Below are 19,803 nucleotides of genomic sequence, written 5' to 3'. Positions count from 1 at the left end.
ACAATTACAGGGTAAGGAATTCAGAGTTATCAAGGTCTGGCAAGAGGTGTGTGTGTGTGTGTGTGTGTGTGTGTGTGTGTGTTTTGCTTTAAATTTATTGTAAAAAAGAAGTCTTCTATCCTAAAAGAGACTCTTAGCAAAAGAAATGAATAAAGTTTTTGCTTTTTTACTGTTACCACCTGACTGGACAGGCATTTTAGAGGAATTAATTACAATAGGGTGAAGCGTGGAACCCTTTTGTAACACTAGTGTTGTCAGACAGGACTAGAACCTTTGTTATAAGCCAATGATTCAATGCTGGTCTTTTGTTTTATGTAATTGTTGTTTTCTAGGCCAGTAGGAATAATTTGTGTTATACTAGGATTCTACTGTAATTCCACTTTTGTAAGACATGCAACAAACCCAAGAGCTCTTTCTGATATAGGGCTACTGGGGGAGGGAGATAGGTCTTAAACTATTTACAAAAACACATGTGGCAAATAAATATTAATTATAAATATGCAGGGAAAGAATGCTTATATAGTAAGTACTGGGGATACAAAGAGAAAAACAAGACAGAGCTCATAGTGCTTTTAATTGCTAATATGTAGAACTTCTAATAAGGACTCTTCATACTCTAAATACAAAGTGCTTTATAAATACTTTAATAAATTCTCTGCCATAAGGGATATATACCTTTCATAGCTTGCACAGAAGTTGCCACCCCACTCCCCTTCCCCGCTTTTTTTTTAAGTGAGGCAATTGGGGTTAAGTGACTTGCCCAGGGTCACACAGCTAGTACGTGTTAAGTGTCTGAGGCTGGATTTGAACTCAGGTACTCCTGATGACTCCAGGGCCAGCGCTCTATCCACTGTGCCACCTAGCTGACCTGCCCCCACTTTCTTTTAGGCATAGAAACTGAAAGTCAGACTTAGCTGTGTCTACAAACTAAATTGTCTAGATCAAAGATTTTTAAGTTCTCTTGTGTCATAGACCCCTTTGGCCTCTGGTGACGCCTATGGACCCTTTCTCAAAATAATGTTTTCACATTCATAAAATAAAAAAGCAAAGAGGTATAATAAAGAAAACCAATTATATTGAAATAGCTATGTAATTTTTTTTCCATCTAAGTACTTGAATCCCCTGAAATCTGAACTCCCCAATTAAGAAACTCTGTTCTAGATAGAATCTGGTATTTTAGCTTTCATTACTACTTACTGCTCGGGCAGGTGGGACTCGTTAGCCTTGGCAGGCAACCCACCTAGGGGAAGGAACCCTGATTTTAAACCTCCCCTGCCTTTCGGCTATACCCATATATGGGAAAGGCTTTGGGAGTTAACCCCGAGGAAAAATCAGGATGGATGTTGGACATCACATCCCTCTGGCAACTCCTGTGGTGGCACTGGTGCCAAACTGTATTGGCTCTGCCTCTCCTTTGGATCCACCAATGTCACAGAGAGAGAAAACCTGCTGCATGGGCAACAGCTTGTTTTCCATATTGATCCGACCTGGCCAGTGCCCTGGATAGGATATTCTAGCTAATCCTTATGGGGTAGATACAACACGGGATGCGGCAGTTACTGGTTAGAAGTCATTCAGGAGCTGCGGCTCCCATATTGGACTGCACAGCCACACTGTGGCCTGTGGCTCTTCAAGGCGCTGATCCATGGTCATCCGAGACTGGTGGAGGCCTACTACTACTACTACTACTACTACTACTACTACTACTACTACTACTACTACTACTACTACTACTACTACTACTACTACTTACTGCTTTATACACAGGGTACTAGAAATCAGGCCACAAAAGCCTTTCCCCCAGCTCACTTAAGTGTGCGAGCTTGCGCGCGCGCGCGCACACACACACACACACACACACACCCATGAGGACCATATAAGGGATAGAGATTCAAGGCTAGCACCCTGGTGCAAAGGGCTCTCAACATCTACACATTCCCACACTTGTTCTGCTCTCCTGCCAAGTCCACAGCAGGAAACACACTCAAGACAAGTTCTGCCTCTTCTACTACACTTAACCTTCACAGCCGCCAGGCCAGCCTTCGGTCTCTTGTTACAAAACCCAAAGTTCTCTGCCTTCTTGGGAATCATAATCTGTCCCTTTCCCACTACTCCCACAATGCAGGAGGTAGGAGGTGAGGGACAGTGATCTTCCCAGCTCAGCAGCATCCTAGTCTCCTAATATAAGGTGCTTTTAAGACAGCTTGGAATCAGTGCCTAGAGGAGGGAAAGTTTAAAATAATGAAGGCCAGAAAGTATGGCTGAGTGTAGGTATAGGATAAGTGAGCCCATTTGAATCCTGTCACATTGTTTTCTCAGCTAAATACTTAAAACTGTCTTTATTTTCTTTCTCCAAAAGGAAGTGATTTATTTATACTTTGATCAATAGTCAGTCAGTTAACAAGTACTTACTTTGTACTTATTATGTGCCAGGCACTGTGTTAAGTGCTGGGGATGCAGAGAAAGGCAAAAACAGTATCTACCTTCAAGGGGCTCACAGTCTCCTGCAAGTGACAATCCGCAAACCACTGTGGACAAACAAGATCTGTTGGGAGTAATCCTAGAGGAGTCTCCTCTGCAGTAAATCTTACTTTGCTGGGAGAATTTCTTAATTATAAACACAACAAAAATAAACACAATGACTACAATAATATTAATCAAATCAATGTAGGGAGATAGCAACTGTTTACATAATAGTATTGGTACCAAACTGTGAAAGGCAAGGGGCACAGCCTTCCTTTCTGTTAACAATTGATCAACTGTTTGGGGTGGGGGAAGATATATTTTGTAGAAAGTTTTTCTTTGGTGTTTTGGGGAACTGTCTGCCAGATCAAAACAAATTGTGGGGGGCAGCTAGGTGGTGCAGTGGATAAAGCACCGGCCCTGGATTCAGGAGGACCTGAGTTCAAATCCGGCCTCAGACACTTGATACTAGCTGTGTAACCCTGGGCAAGTCACTTAACCCTCATTGCTCCACAACAAAACAAAACAAATTGTGTCAGCACATTTCACAAAATAAAGGGGAGAAACCCCCAAACCCAGTAACATTTAGGCAAATTTTATATATATATATACACATACACACACACACACATATCTACAGAAATCAATGTTCACTCTTATGCTACTCACTCTCTACCTCCCCCTTTCCTCTTTCTACCCAACAGCGTCAAGAACATCGTTTTCTGCTCAGGCAAACATTTCTATGCTCTGGTGAAGCAAAGAGAAACTTTAGGGGAGAAGAAAGAGGACTCTGCTATCATCCGCATAGAAGAACTCTGTCCTTTCCCACTGGAAGCATTGCAGCAGGAGTTGAGCAAATACAAAAATGCCAAAGGTAAAGGGTCTTGGGAGCAGATTTTCATGGAGAGCTGCCTGACTTCAAGTTACTTTCTTGGCCCTGGATGCCACTTCATGTCCCTTTATTTTTGTATTAAAATGACTATTGGGGCAGCTAGGTGGTGCAGTGGATAGAGCACCAGCCCTGGATTCAGGAGGACCTGAGTTCAAATCCGACCTCAGACACTTAACAATTACTAGCTGTGTGACTCTGGGCAAGTCACTTAATCCCAATTGCCTCACAAAAAATAAAAACAAAAATAAAATGAATATTAATCTTCCTAGGACACCTCACAAGTATTTCTTTCCTGGATGCCTGGATCCCCAAGGTAATAGAAAGTACTTTTCAATTTGCCACTTAAATTATAATTGCCAGCCATATGATGGCAATGTTGAGCTTCTTGAAATAGTCACATTGGGTTATGGCTGCACCCTCCTGTATTTGTGGCACAGTGGCAGTAGAATTAAAGCACAAGGACACCTTGCCCCTAATACACACAGTGCAACGGCTGTTCCAAATCTTCGATTTTTGCTTCGGGCCTCCCAGACCGTCTCCCAACTCCATTTGAGCAGAGAACTTTATCTTCTACTTTCCTGAGGAAAAGAGGCTATTTGCCATGAATCCCCCTTTTTTACCTAGCCTTTCTCCAAGCCCCATTACACTGTCCAGAATCCTCTGCTCCTTTGCTACATACAGCCTCTGCTGAGGCCAACCTCTCCACTTTTAATCCCTTCCTTTCTTGCCATTTCTGGGAAATTGCCCCTCTGATACCCCCCCCCCTTTCACTTCACTTCCAATATTTTCTTATCTCTTGGATCCTTCCATGCTGTCTACAGACACGTTCATTTAAAAAGTGACACTACTGTCCCCTCAACCACATCTTTTCTCCCTTCTTTGGTCTGGATCTGAGATGTCATTGTATATGGAACTGTGGATGAAGGAACTCTGTCAGTACATATCAGCAACTCTTTTACAACTTTTAGTCATGGAGCATTGGACCAGGCATTAAAACGTTAAATGACTTGTCTAGGCTCACATTGCCTGTCTGCTCCATAGGCAGTACTTGAATCTCGGTCTTCCTTACTCCAAGACTGACCCTCTATCCCTGGCACCACACTGTCTGTAGATCCAAAATATCAGCCTGTCACTCTTCTCCCTTGCATAGTCAGTTTCCTAGAAAAAGACATCTAGGTCCTGTACTCTGGATGGCCTCTCTGTAGCATTTGACAGTACTGACCACCTCTTCTTGGATCCTTTCCTTCCTCAGCTTTCATGACACTACTCTCACCTGCTTGTTCTACCACCTTTCTGAACCTTCCTGCTCATTTTCCTTTTCTGTGCTGTCCCTCTCTAACCCTGGGTTGTCTCCTCAAAGCTTTTTGTGGGCCTCCTTCTTGACTTCTTCTCTCTCTTTGATAATCATTAACTCCCATAGCTTCAATTATCCCTACTGAGATGATTCCCAAATTTATATACCTAGCTTTAATTGCATTCCTGAAATTAATCCTCATTGTCATCTTCACCCAGATTTCTCAAAGACACCTCAAAGTTAACATGTCCAAAATTCAACCTGCCCTCATTTCTTTTTTATGTCTTCTTAAAAATTTCATTTTTTAAATAATAAACTTTTTTTTTTGCATGGCAATGAGGGTTAAGTGACTTGCCTAGGGTCATACAGCTAGTAAGTGTCAAGTGTCTGAGGCCAGATTTGAACTCAGGTCCTCCCGAATCCAGGGCTGGTGCTTTATCTACTGTGCCACCTAGCTGCCCCCAATAATAGACATTTTTATTTATAGTTTTGAGCTCCAATTTTTATCCCTCCTTCCCTCTGTCCCCTTCCCCCTCCCTTAGACAGTAAGCAATCAGATATGGGTTATACATGTACAATTATGTAAAATATTACCATATTAGTCCTTTCAAACATTCCTATTTCTGATAAGGGCACAACCATCCTTCCAGCTATCAAGGGTGGCAACCTTGGAATCATCCTTAGCACCTAGCACAGTGCTTGACACATAGTAAGTGCTTAATAATTTGCTGTTGATTGATTGAGTGATCCTTGACTCCTCTCCTTTACCTCCCAAAATCTGTCTCCTTTCCACTCATACTACCATAGGCCTGCTTCAAGCCTTCTTCACATCTTCACACTACCCTACCCTGGACTATGGATGTTGTTTAAAATTAATTGCTATAGACACCAGTTTTGTGTAAGCATATTATTAATTTATCAATATTATACCAGTAAAGGATTGACCATGTGTCTCCCTAATTTCTCATGGTCTTGGGACACGTGGTAGAGAAAGGTTCAGAAGGCCAATTAGCAAAAGCAGGAGAAAAGCCCTAAAAGATCCATGCTGTCTCCCAAGGAAGGAGACCAAAGAGAAGGAGCTTGAGAGAGACCATGTGATCTCAGAAAGTCAAGAGAAGTTCACATGGCCACCTGTCCAAGTTTTTTATCCATTTGGATAAAGGACAGGTCATTATACATTAATCAAAGCTAATTGGTTAGCATCATTCAATTCCATTGGTTGACAAGACTTGAAGGTGGTCTACATTAAAATAAACTCTGTGCAAAAGACCCTTCACTCAAATTGCTCAAGGCAAAGTCTGTTACGTAGGTGTGGTTTAATCCCATTAGTCCTTCACCCTTATAGACAAAAAAAAATCTATCTCCATTCCTTGATGAAGTTTCTCAAGGAGAACTGGACTTGCTAGATTGGGGGAAGGACTGAGAAATTCATCTCTGAGTCCCCCAAGAAATCAATTATTAATAATTATTTTCTAGGGGCAGCTAGATGGCGCAGTGGATAGAGCACCGGCCCTGGAGTCAGGAGTACCTGAGTTCAAATCCGGCCTCAGACACTTAACACGTACTAGCTGTGTGACCCTGGGCAAGTCACTTAACCCCAATTGCCTCACTAAAAATAAATAAATAATTAATTAATTATTATTATTATTATTTTCTTACATATGCAAGTAACCTTCCATAATGTTCTCTACCAAGTCACCAGGACATCTTCCTAAAGCACAGGTCCAAACACGTCAATCCTCTGCTCTAGCATCTTCAATTGTTTCCTCTTGCCTCTATAATAAAATTCCTCACCTTGGCCTTTAAAGCTCTGCAGAATTTGGTTGCAGGGGCAGCTAGGTGGTGCAATGGATAGAGCCCCAGCCCTGGATTTCAGGAGGATTTGAGTTCAAATCCGGCCTCAGACCCTTGACACTTACTAGCTGTGTGACCGTGGGCAAGTCACTTAACCCCAGTTGCCTCACCAAAAAAAATTAATTTGGTTGCAACTTAACTTTACAAACTTATTTCCCAGCATTCACCTACAAACATTGTGTGCTCTGGCTCAACTGGCCTTTTGCTGTTCCTTGACTTGGCATTCCTCCTCCTGCTTCTTATGTTTTCACGGGCTACCCACCATAACTAAAATGCATCCTTCCTTTTTCTGCCTCTTATATCCTTAGCTTTCTTCAAGGTTCTCCTGAGGAATCAGCTCCTTCAGGAAACTTTTCTTGACTCACTCAAACCTTCTCTCTAACCCCCCAAGATTCTCACTTTCATCTATTTACTGGTTTACTTATTGTAAGCTCCAATAGAACGTAGCTCCATAGGGGCAGATAGTGTAGGGGGGCGTTTTGTCTCTTCCCCATACCACATGGTTAATGAATGAACTGAATGGAATTGAACACAACCAAGAAAAAAATAGTCGTTTTTTTTTAAAGGCCCATGAACAGCCACAACAGATGTCATAAAGCTCATGAACTTTACTTATCAGACGACCCCTTGATCCCTCACTCAAATGCTCTTCTATACAGTCCTGATTAGTTGCAGTACCCAGTGTCTAGGTCCCACTCCTGATTACAAGAGCGCATATCGCTGCTTCAAGCAGCAGTGAGAAATTATATCTTACAGGTGGAGAGCTAGTAAAGAGAAAAAAAAAAAAACCACAGTAAAAAGCTTTGTTATAATGAAAAGAACACTGACTTTGGCAACAGTTGATCGATGCTCATTAACACCCTGTCCCTTTTACTGCCTGCCTCTGGGACCTTGTTGGGCAAGTAAGCCACTAAACTAACTCTTCAGGACCTGAAAATGTGAGAACATTTAAGAGAAATTCCAGTAGCCCATCATAGCCCCTGAGGGCATCATTGTTTTCAGTGATGTTTGAAATGGTGACTGTGTCAAGAAAACATGACCAAGTGATGTCCAATCCACTCTTCTTTAAGAAGGTATATACTTCAGTGACCCAAGACAATCCCAAAGAATTATTGATGAAGCATTCTATCCACCTCCGAAGAAAGAACTGATATTGATTGAACACAGTCTAAAGCATGCTATTTTTCACTTTCTTTCATTTTTTTCTTTTATTCAAGTTTTCTTATACAAAATGACTAATATGGTAATGTTTTACATAATTGCACATGTATAATCTACATCTGATTGCTTTCCACCTCAGGGAGGGGGAAGAGGGAAGGAGGGATAGAATTTGGAACTCAAAACTTCAAATAAAAATGTTTAATTTTTTTTTTTTTAGTGAGGCAATTGGGGTTAAGTGACTTGCCCAGGGTCACACAGCTAGAAAGTGTTAAGTGTCTGAGGCCGGATTTGAACTTAGGTACTCCTGAATCCAGGGCCGGTGCTCTATCCACTGCGCCACCTAGCTGCCCTAATGTTTAATATTTTTAAAAAGATGATTAAAATAATTGATTAAATGTTAAATGATTAAAATAAGTGCTCATGATTAAATGAATACTCAGCTACCCAAGCAACTTGTCTGTCAAGAAAGAGCTTGGTAGGGGGCAGCTAGGTGGTGCAGTGGATTCAGGAGGACCTGAATTTAAATCCAGACTCAGATGCTTGACACTTACTAGCTGTGACTTGGGCACAGTCACTTAGCCCTCACTGCCCCACATAAAGAAAGAAAGAAAGAAAGAAAGAAAGAAAGAAAGAAAGAAAGAAAGAAAGAAAGAAAGAAAGAAAGAAAGAAAAGAAAGAAATAAAGAAACAGCTTGGCAGCTCCAGCTAAGTGAGATTTTTCTGTGGTGCAACACAAAAGAACCAGAGTTAACTGTTCAGGGCAAGCTTCACCGTATCATTTTTGAAAAGGATACCTGTTTGTGTATATGGTGAATTGATGGGAAGCTCCTTTCCCTACAGATTTCATTTGGAGTCAAGAAGAACCACAGAATATGGGTCCATGGTTTTTTATCTCCCCGAGATTTGAAAAACAGCTGGCCTGCAAGGTAAGGCTTTTGAATTTTGTTTTATTTTGCTTTGCTTTTCTGGAGTATCTAGAAAGAAATTTAATCTCACTTGCCATTTAAACTTTCTTAATGTACGTATTCACACATTCCAAAAAGCAAACTGGCATTAAAGGTAGTTGATCTTGAAGCCAGAAAGACCTGACTTTAACTCCTACCCCAGATACATCCTGGCTGTGTGTGGCCCTAGACAAAATACTTAATCTTTCAGTTCTGCAGGCAACTCTCTGAAGTTGCAGAATAGGGACCGGCCTTGTGTTGGTATTGGGAGTTTCTTCCCTAGAAATTCCTTATGCCAACAAAATCACAGTACTGATCCTCCAAAAAAAAAAAATTCACACAAACTCATCATTCTTTCAAAATAGAGGACTACAGAGTTATTTATCAAGCTATATATGTGTGTGTATCAGCAACGTGTCCCCAAAACCTTCTCTCTCTACTGCCTCTATTATTTGATTGCCCAGGATTTCTTGACCCAGAAATAGGGTTCCTGAGCACTATGGGAGCAACGTGATCTGGTAACCTGAATGACTGTGCTTAACTTCTATAGAGTTTTAACAGAAAAGGAATTGGGAAACCAACAACATTTACTCCTCCAGGGCTGTCTTTAAGACTGGTACATGTCCAAGGCCAAACTGTCCCTGATAGAAATATTCCATGAGTAAAATTAGAAATTTTAAAATGATGTTTTTCATTCTGTTCTGACTACTAAATTGTTAAAGGGTTTCTAGCTTGGTTAGTACAATTAATACGTTTTTAAGCCTGATGTGAAATTCAAGGAGAAGCATTTACACACACACATACACACAGTGTATATATGAGGCTAGATTTGAACTCAGGTATTAATACATACATATATATGTATATATGTGTATCTATTTGTACATATGTATGTATTTACATATACAGACACATACACACATATATATGCACATGCTGTAGCTAGGTGGTTAATTGGAGTGCTAGGCTTGGAGTCAGGAAAACCTGAGTTCAAATCCAGACTTGGACAGTTATTAGTGAACTTGGGTGAACAGTGGGTGAACTTGGGCAAGTCACTTCTATTTGTCTCAGGCTTCTCATTTGTAAAATGAGGATTATTAATAGCACCTAACTCTCAGTGTTGTTGTGAGGACCAGAAAAGATAATAGTCATGAAGTACTTAGCACAGTGCCAGGTACATAGTCAACACCACATGAATGCTATCTGTGATTATAATTATTATATAATTTGAATGAATGAATAAACTTTAAGGATAAACAAGTGAGTACGAGTGAGAAACTTGGCTTTGGAGTCAGAGGACTTGGGTTCAAATCCTGCCTCTCACCCCTTTCACTTGGGTAGTTCTGGATAAGTCATTTATCCTCTTCAGACTTCAGTTTTCTCATCTGTAGAATGAAGGGGCTGGACATAGGTGGTGCCTGAGGTCCCTTCTAGCCTTCCCTCTGTGCTAGCATTAATAGTGACATTGATCTAAACTAATCTAAAACATGCTTTTTCTCCCCCACTCTAATCACAGCTTCGTCTGGTGAGCAGACCTCCTTTACCAGTACCAGCTGTAGGAATTGGAACCATACACCTGCAGCAGCAGGAAGAGATACTCACCAAGACCTTTGCTTGAGGCCTTTCTCTGAAGAAATGCTCCTTCCTTTCAGAAACTGCCTTAAAAAGAGGGGCCTCTATTCCTAATTCAAGCTCAAGCTTCCCAGCCTGTTGTTATCTTAGAAGTGGGACCTTACAAAGGCAGATGATTGTCAACAGAGAAAACGGGATGGAGAGGCTTGCATGTGAACTTTTCCTGAATCCTTAATTTGTTTACAGTAGCTAATCTATTTTGGCCAGGGCTATACTCTTGAAGCAAGGTAGGGAATCCTGAGGCCTTTTCCCCTGATTGTCTCCCAAACTTCTTTTATCCTCATTTTCTGGGTATGAATGTGCAAAAGATCTGTGATTTCATCGCATTCAAGTTTGGAAACTTTCCCCAACAATACAGATCATAACAGAGTAGGTCTTTGACTTAACGGAGAAGTCCTGGGGGGTTACTTGAGATATACAAGGTGTCTCCAAAGCCTAAGTGTAGTTTTAAGCTTTAATACATTAAACTGTTCAACTTCAATCACTTAAAAGTGTGCCAAGACTGTTCGGACACCTTAGTATCTCACATATTGGTTAACTGACCTGATCAAGACCACAGCCAATCAGTTTTAGAGACAACATTTGAACTCTGGTCTTCTTCTACACCAAGCTGCCTCTACAGTTTTCTAGATTTTATAAACAAAATGTTTTCATACTTGAGTCACCGTTGTATATCATCTCGATTCTCCATCTCACTTGTTATTGTAAACCTAGCTTAGTTTCATTGCTTTTTTGCCTTTCTACCTTCCCACAATTCTTCTGACTACCAGTAGCTTTGGATTTCAGTATATATTGGAATCTGGGGTGCTCTCTGTTAAAACTATCTTTAAAAATGTTGCATCAAGTGCTTCAGCAAAGCCTAGAATGCTCCTAATTTATGCTTTTAAAGATTGGGGCACTTTACTTGGCCAGTTATAATGACCCTTTTTAATTAAAGGATTTGTGATCGGTAAGCTACAATAATACTGATTTTCAGATAGGTGCGATTTGGTGCTTCACTGAAAATGACCTGTAGCCTCTTATCAGAGCATCCTTTCTCTTTCAAATTGCTTTTAGAAACAGTGACTATAACCTTTGGAGAAGTGCTAAGAGGATTTCAATGCTCTGGCTGTTACCTGTAGGAGCCATTTATGAGGGAATGGTGGCTATTTGGAGGTGTATAAGAAGTACTATCTTATTTGACAGAGGAAATTTCCTGATCCAAGATTCTCAGGGACTCTTAGAAGTCACTGTCCTCACTGAAGAATTCTGAAATGATACCTTGTACTAGAGGCTTAACTAAGTAGGTTCAGTCCTGTGCAGCTGAACCAGTTGGAAACCCGATGCTCTTCAGTACTTGCACCTTCACTGCTGGAAAGAACCCATCTACACTTTTTTTTTTTGTGCATATAATTGGTAGAGGTGGGTTATGTTTATCAGCTTCTCCTGCTTTGAGAACAGGTTTATCACTGTTATTTGCAACATACAGTAGCAATAGGTGTGTGTATTGATCCAAAGTATTATGTATAGTAGTAGTATTAATTTTCCTTTTATTCATTTATTCCTTAATATTCCTGCTCTGAGTAAAGACATAACTGTGCCAGTCATAAATTGCTAAAATTTCAAAGGTCAGTGTAAGGTGAGACTTGTTATTACCGAGTTCCAATTTTAACTGGAGAAAATTAAAGCTGTAACACAATCTAATCTTTTCAAACCTCTGCAGTTTTTTGAGCAAAAGGGAATGCTTATTTAAACTATAAACATGACCAAATTAAGCCACCTTCTTAAGCAGCTTTCCCAACTTTTAATTTTACAAATTAATCAGCTCCTCTTCATTTCACTCCTCTATAGCTTCAATGATGAAACATAAAAACTCAATTTTTTTGTCATCTTAACCTTGCTCACTTCCAATTATACTTTGAATGTCCATGTAAGAAAGAAATGTCCAAAGAGTTTCAAATAAAATGTTTCTTGTTAATTAAGCATTTATTTCACTTTCCTCTTAGACACGGGAAGAATTTTAAAATAATTCTAAAATGCTTAAAATAATTGATCTTACCCATTCCCAATTGTATCCATGTATGTGTTGAAAGAAAATTCAAATTGCCCCCAAAAGCATAAAAATTGGTTACAGCTAGACTCTTGGGGTTTGGGGGAAAACATAAAGAACTGTTTGAATTGCAAAATTTCATCATGCAAAGCTGTTTACCAAAACCATTATGTTCAGTGAATGAAATAAAGTCTGAGTTCACAACTGTGAAAATGCTTATTAGGTCTGAATAAAATTATATCTTTTACTTAAGATGTTGACATTGTTTTCAATTATTTGTCACAACAAGGATTCCTCATGAATACTTTTTATAGGCTCATTACAGTTTATTATTTTTTCCAATTACATGTAAAAACAATTTTTAGCATTTGGGGTTTTTTTTTAATTTTTAGTTTTAAATTCTTTCACTGTACTCCTTCCTTGAGAAAGGCAGGCAACTTGATATAGATTATACATTTGCAGTCGTGCAAAACATTTCCACATTAGCCATGTTGAAAAAGAAAACACAGACCCCCTCAAAAAAAAAAACCCAAGAAAAATAAAGTTTTAAAAGGATGCATTCAGATCTGCATTCAGAATCCATCAGTTCTTTCTCTGGAGGTGGATAACATCATGAATACTTTTGTAAGGACTTTAAAGAATTTTTAAAATAACGTGCACAATCACTCCCTAATTATTCCCTAAGCTATTTGCCTTCTGAGTGGCATTTCACAAATCCAGTTTTCTTAATGTAAGGAACCACCAATATGTATCATAGCTTACCTGCTTTTCTGTCTTCTCTTTGCTCCCCAATATAGCCCTCAATTATGCAAAAGCACCTTCTTTTTCAAGGTACTTTGCATTTGATAACAAATTAAGCCTTTTAAACCTGTGTTTCTGCTATTGACAATAACATCATTTTGGGTTTTTATCCCATTCCTATAAATATTTTCAGTATTTGTATCAATTGGAAATTTAAAGTTCTTGTAATTCCCTTTTCAAGGATGGAATACTTCAAATAAATAGCTTTCAGAGGCATGGTTAAGTAGAGATCTAGCTGGGGATCTTAGTAGCTTTGTAAAGCTATTTCAAGAAATCAGCTAGTATTTTCATTAAACATTTACTCTGTTCCAAGGATTGTATTTAGTATTCTTAAATATAATGAGGGAATAATGGTAGAGTGCCTGTTTTACTTGGAGGAAATGTTTAGATCTAAGGTGTATGGGATATTTGGGAGGACTAACACTTCTGGGGTGAGGGCTGGGACAAACCCTTTTCAGGGCTTCTCATCTCCTTTTGGTGTCCACCTCTCACCTCTCACCTGTGGCTCCAAGAAGCTATAGCATGCACATCACAACACCCCAGAAAAACTGTCTCAGTAGGCAGGCTAAACCAAGTTGAGGGTAACCTACAGGTCTACAGCTTTGAGCCTAGGCCCCTTTCCCAAGGTATTGAGAGTATGATTCAGGAAAAAGTATATGATATTTCTTGATCACCCTTGCATTTCTCTAGGCTGGTTTTTTGTTTTTTGTTTTTCAGTGTATTCTCCTCTCTCATATGAATGAGTAACAAGGTTCAGGTTGGGGTCACTAGTGAAGAATGAAGAGTATGCACTTCATAGAATCCTGGAGCTGTGGCCTTATTCTGTGTCTGATTAATTCCACACACACAAAAGTGCTTCTTTGGGTGCACAGCCCTGCAGAATCAGGAAGACCTAGATATAAATTCAGCCTCAGATAAATGACTAGGCATTTGACCCTGGACAAATCACTTAACTTTTCTGACTCCTCAGTTTCCTCATGAAGATAATTGCACCTATCTCACAGAGTTGTTAGGAGGATGAAATGAGATCATATATGCAAAGTACTTTGCAAACCTTAAATCCCTGTGTAAATGTGAGCTATTATTATTAACAATAAAATTTTGATAGGACAAAGTCCTAATGGATAGAGGAATGTGATACACCATTATGATACAAAAAAAAAAATACATGATAAGTACAATAGAGTGGTGGCAGTAAAACACTCTTTGAGGTTCAAAGTGTGGTCCAGAAGCTTCCTGAAGGAAGTGGTAGTTGGGATAGGTTTTAAGGGGTAAGTCAGAACTAAACATGAAGAGAAGGATCACATAGCTAGTAGTGGCTTATAGTGTTAAACTGCAGCAAGGGGCAAAATCCTGATAGGGAAAAATTGGGCCCAGGTCTGACTATGTCATCCTCCTATTAATAAACTCCAGTGGCTAGCTATTACTTTCAGGACCAAATATAAAATCCTCTGTTTGAATTTCAAAGTCTTTCATAACCTGACCTTCTTCACTTTTCTAGGCTTCTTATACCTTACCCACCTCATCCCCTCTCCCCCAACACACACATACATACTATTCAATCCAGTGACACTAGCCACCTCGCCCAGGTAACATTATCACCCTACTGTAGGCATTTTCACTGGCCGTCCCCCATATTGGAATTCTCTCCCTCCTCTCTTCTCGGCTTCGTTCAAGTGTCAGCTAAAATCCACCTTCTGCAAGAAGCCTCCCCCAGCCCCACTCAATTCTAGTGCCCGAGATGATCAGTTTCTCCCGTCTATATCATGTTTGTTGTCCATAGTTGTTTGCACCTATGGTATCTCCCCGCCAATTAGATTATGGGCTCCTTGGTAACAAAGACTGCCTTTTGCCCCCTTTTGTAGCTCCAGCTCTTGCTTAGCACAGTACCTGGATAATGGTAAGCACTTCATACGCGCCTGTTGCCTTACAGTAATGGTGAGTCAGTAGGAGGACATCACTCCCATGCAAGGGGTTTGTAGGATAAGATCCTCCCCTCCACCCCCTCACCCCCAAAAAGGACAGCTCAAGGAGATTTACAACAAATGGAGAGGCAAAACATTTATAAAAGGATGACTTGGCCAACACCCTGCCCCTTTTATCACGAAAAGCTCTATGTGCCCCCATCCCCTGGAACGGGTCCTGCCTGATGGCCCCCTGGGTCAATGCCGGGATGAGGAGGAAGAGGATCAGCAAGGGATGCAGCCATTTTTTTAGTTTCCATAGGTGGATACAGAAGTCCCTTTGCAAGGTTAAATTCTGATTCCGACCCCCTCGGGGCTTTCTTTTCTTTTTTCTTTTTTTTCTCCGTTAGAAAATGAGAACTTTCCAAACGTAATCAAACCCTAGAAAAAAACCCCAAAAGCCAGTACTTAACCTCTGACCCCTCCGCTGGGAGGCAGAAGGTGGGGGGGGGGGTTCAGGTCCTTTCTGGGTCCAGGCGTCCCACAGGTGCCCGACCAGAACGATGTCAATAAGCAAGCTCAGGTCATCTGCGACTCATCTACCACGGAGGCTGCGGCATTTTAAGAGCAAATAAAGAAGAGCTGGGCGTGCGCTGCTCCCATTTGGCAGGGGAAGATATCTGATCTGGAGATGAAGTGGGGGTGGTGGAGAGGGCCGACATGAGAGTTGGTCCGAAAACTCTTCTAATTACTGACGGTGACCATGGCAATCAGAGAGACGACAACAGCAGTAGCTGCACTGGTGCTGGTGGCGGCAGCAGCGACCCCCGGAATCAATCCCAGGCTGCCCCTTTAAAAATGGGCGGGTCCGGGGGCGGGGAGGCGGGGCCCGTCATGTGACGAATCCTGGCCTATCGGCTGCGGGGGGGAGCGGCGAGTGGGTGGAGTCGGTGCGGGTCTCGGCCGGTCGGAGCGAGTCAGGATCTGAGGCCGAAGCAGCGGGACCGGCGGAGGAGGAAGGCAGGGCCGGGAGGCCGCTCGTCTCCGCCGGGTGCTCCCAGCCGCCGCCATGGGCAGTGAGTATGGGCCCCTCGGGAGTGCCTCCCTGCGGCGGAGTCCGCGGCTCGGAGGTGGCCAGGCCCGGCGTGAAGGGTCCTGCACCCGAGGGGGCACGGCCGGCCGACCCCGGCTCCACGCCCGCCGCCGGGTTCTCCTGGGCTTGCGGTACCGGCCGGCCGGGACGAACCGGGGAGGCGTGGCGGGCGGTGCCGGCGGAGCAGGATGCCGCTCCAGGGCCTCGGCGGTCCCCACTCCCTCAGAGGACTGGGGCGGCGGGTGGCAGGAGGCTGGAAGGGGAACCGGTCCGTGGACGGCAGCCGAGCGTCCCAGGCCCGGAGGGGCCGACTTGGGAAGCACGGAGGGGCGGCGATGACCTCGGGCTGGAGGGCACGATGGCAGCCGCTGGCCGGGGGAAGGCCCCATGGCACTGACATGGGAAGGGGGCGTTGTGGGCTAGGTGTTCCGAGGGTTGGGTTCAGGACCCCGGCTGGGGTTCAGGTAGGAAGGAAAGGGAAAACTTAACTCTGTGACCATTTCTTGCTGCTACTTAGCAGCAGGTATATATCAGTCGGTACTTTTGGGGGTGGAAAGCTCCCCAAGTCATTTGCCTTGGCGACTGAAATCAGATTGGGGAAGGAGGCATAACGAAGTTATTTCTAAAGCCACAGTATTTACTTAGTGTTGCCATAGTGTTTAATAAGTTCCTTGAGGTCAGGTCCTATGTTTATATACCTTTTTACTTCCCACAGAATCAAGACTACAGTAAACACTAAATATTTGACACGAATGATTAAATGGCGCTTCTACTGGCAAACTTTACTAGATTTTCCATATAAGTTACAAAGTAACCCATGTAAGGAAGATGGAATAAACACATTCTTATAAATATACGTGACAACAGAGAGAATTTACATTTATGCCTTACAGAGTTAAATGCTAAGTAATCTGGCTATGTGAAAAGGAAAAAGTATGGGCATATGGCGATTTCCTGAACAGATTATCATTTTTTGCCCCTATGTGAAGGAGCACTAAAGATTTAGGATGGTTCACATTTACATACTAGTCAAAATGATACCTAGGTAACAACCATTTCCTCCTCTGAGAACTTAAGTTCTTCCACCAATGAGTTAAGTGCTATAAAATTTGAAGACTGGGCTTGGAAAATTGCATGAAAAACTACTGACCAGTCTTATTTAATTTCTCACTAACTTAACTACAGAATATGATTTTATGTCAAGTACAAAATAAGCTATGGAATGTGTTAAGAGAATACAGATTCCAAAGCATAGAGAGGGAATTATAGTTATTACTTAAAGCTTCACATATCTCTGTACATTTTAGAATTGCAAACTGTAATAGAGTTTGAGAGTTCCTCCTCTTTGATTTAAGCATTCTTACAAAATTTTTGCTTCAGTTATCCTCAGATATTAGTCTCACTTAAAAATATATAGAGAAAAGGATATTCTAGTACTCCCCAATTTTAAAGCCCATAGAATGTCAGTTCATCTAGTAAATTATACAGATGAATTCTTAAATCTGTTTTTTTAATTAAAATTTTGTTGGTAACTTCTACATTATGTTAATTTCCATATAGTACCTTCTCCCCTCCCCCCCCCAATACATTAAGGCTTCCCTTGTTACAAAGAAACAAGTAAAATGAGCCAACATGGCCACCACATTTGTTAGTATATGCAACATTTTGCACTCATAATTTCCTTTCCTCCCCAAATCTGCAAGGAAAAGAAAAGTTGTATTTCCTCACTTCTTGGGGGCCAAAAATTCAGTTTTGTTTTATTTAGGGTTTTTAGTTTACAGTAGTTGTGTATATTGTCCTTTTAATTCTGTTTCCTTCATTGATTTCCATTCCCTCTCATATTTACCTTGTTAGATGCAAGAGAGACAACCTCTTAAGACTTTTTCATTGTTCAGTACTTGCAATTTTTGCATCAAATGGGAAGAAGGAATAGACTGGATTGTAAAAGCAAGATGAAAAAATAGGTTTCAGAATGAGAGAAACCATGCCCATCTCTTGTACAGAATATAATCACTGCTGCTATATAGATACCCAAACCACCTTTGAACCTTTTCTTTTCTTTTCCTTTCTACAAACTCATAAGACAAGTGAATAATGCTTAGAGTAAGCTCATGTTTTAAATCCTGGAAGTATGTAAAGTGTGGGTAAACTCTAGTGATGTTTTATTTGAGCATACCCCAACCCCTTGGGATGAAGGAATTATGTGTAAAACAGAAAATAATTTTATTTCCTAATGCTTGTTGAGATTCATAAAGTAAGCATTTATTAATTGTCTACTGTGTGCCAGGTGTTGTGCTAAGTACTGGGGGTAAAGAGACAAAAAAAAAATCTGTTTTAACAGTCTCTCCCCTGAAACTTAGATTCTTTTTCCAGGAAGCATCATAAACAAAGACATATAAATACAAAGTAATATTGGTGGGAGAATTGGGGGTAGGAGCACTAGTAACTGGTAGGTGCAGGCTACACTTCCTGCAGATGGTGGCACTTGAGCTGAGTCTTTAAGGAAGGTAGGCATTCTGTGAGGTGGAGGAAGTATCCTGCAGCCCTGGGATAGAGAGCCTGTGCAAAGGCTCACAGATGGGAGGTGGAATGTTGGATATGGGGAACAGCAAGTGGGCCAGTTTGGCTGGGACATGAAGTACATGAAAGAGAGTGACATTCAGTAAGCCTGGAAAGGTAGTCTGAAGCCTGGCTGTGAAAAGCTTTAACTGCCAGACAGAAGAGTCCGACTTTATCCCAGAGGTCATTGGGATCCCCTGGAGCTTCTCGAGAAAGGAAGCGGAAAAAAGATCTGTGCTTTAAGAATATCATTTTGGCACCTTTGTGAATGGTGGATTGGACAGGAACGAGATCAGTTTGGAGGCTATTGCTGTAATCCAGGCAAGAGATGATGAGGACCTGGACTAGGGGGCATTTGAATGGATTGAGAGATGTTTTAGAAATGGAATTAAAAAGACATGGCAGGGGGCAGCTAGGTAGCACAGTGGATAAAACCTTGTATTCAGGAGGACCTGAGTTCAAATACAGCCTCAGACACTTGACACTTGCTAGCTGTGTGACCCCAGGCAAGTCACTTAACCCCCATTGCCCCACAAAAAAACAAAAACAAAACAAAACAAAACAAAAAAAAGACATGGCAGTAGATTGGGTGTCAGGGGATTAGAAAGAGAAGGAAGAGTTGAGGATGGTTCTGAGGTTGCCAACCTGACTGAGTAGAAGGATGGGGTTGCCCTCAACAGAAAGAAGGGAAATTAGGAAGAGGGTAGGGTTTAGATAGAAGGATAATTACTTCATTTTTGACATATTATTGTAGATTAGTGGACAGAAACCTGGCCTGAGAGCCAGGAAGTTCTGAGTTCCAAGTCTCACCTGAAACAACCTGATTCTGTGACCCCAGGCAAATTGCTTAACCTCTAGGTGTTCTAGGCCACTGGTGTCAAACAAACCCCTATGAGCTGTATATTGACTTAGAAAATCTCAAATTAACTACAAGTTTCATTATCTGTGTTGGTTTAAAAAATTTTTTTTGCTAAATATTTCCCATTTACATTTTATTCTGGTTCAGGCTACACTCAGTAGTTTTGTGGGCAGCATGTGGCCTGCAAGTTTGACCCCTCTACTCCAGGCAGCTGAGTCTATAAATTGCAGAGACTGTATTGGTAGGAGTTTCCTCATTTAGGAAGTCCTTGTTTCAGTTAAATCAAGTCCATGTCCCTTCCAGGTAGAATTGTTCTCT

The 19,803-nt window shown here is 41.4% G+C and overlaps 2 protein-coding genes across 3 annotated transcripts in view; both read left to right on the top strand.

Moving 5' to 3' along the window:
- DHTKD1 (dehydrogenase E1 and transketolase domain containing 1) overlaps window positions 1-12,521 on the top strand; it is a 77,513-nt gene extending 64,992 nt beyond the window's left edge. For both annotated transcript variants that reach the window (XM_043965983.1, XM_043965984.1), the window contains 3 exons: window positions 3,168-3,337; window positions 8,505-8,590; window positions 10,125-12,521. In XM_043965983.1, coding sequence (XP_043821918.1) covers window positions 3,168-3,337; window positions 8,505-8,590; window positions 10,125-10,226 — 358 coding nt within the window. In that variant the 3' untranslated portion in view covers window positions 10,227-12,521. The remainder of the gene's footprint in view (window positions 1-3,167; window positions 3,338-8,504; window positions 8,591-10,124) is intronic.
- A 3,380-nt stretch (window positions 12,522-15,901) lies between these two features.
- Window positions 15,902-19,803, top strand: part of SEC61A2 (SEC61 translocon subunit alpha 2) — a 45,772-nt gene continuing 41,870 nt past the window's right edge. Inside the window, exon 1 of the mRNA XM_043968861.1 lies at window positions 15,902-16,050. Coding sequence (XP_043824796.1) covers window positions 16,044-16,050 — 7 coding nt within the window. The 5' untranslated portion in view covers window positions 15,902-16,043. The remainder of the gene's footprint in view (window positions 16,051-19,803) is intronic.

Source organism: Dromiciops gliroides, chromosome 5 (assembly GCF_019393635.1).
Source record: "Dromiciops gliroides isolate mDroGli1 chromosome 5, mDroGli1.pri, whole genome shotgun sequence".
NCBI lineage: Eukaryota > Metazoa > Chordata > Mammalia > Microbiotheria > Microbiotheriidae > Dromiciops > Dromiciops gliroides.
Note: the sequence above shows the minus strand (reverse complement) of the source record. Positions and strands in the feature narration are given on the sequence as shown.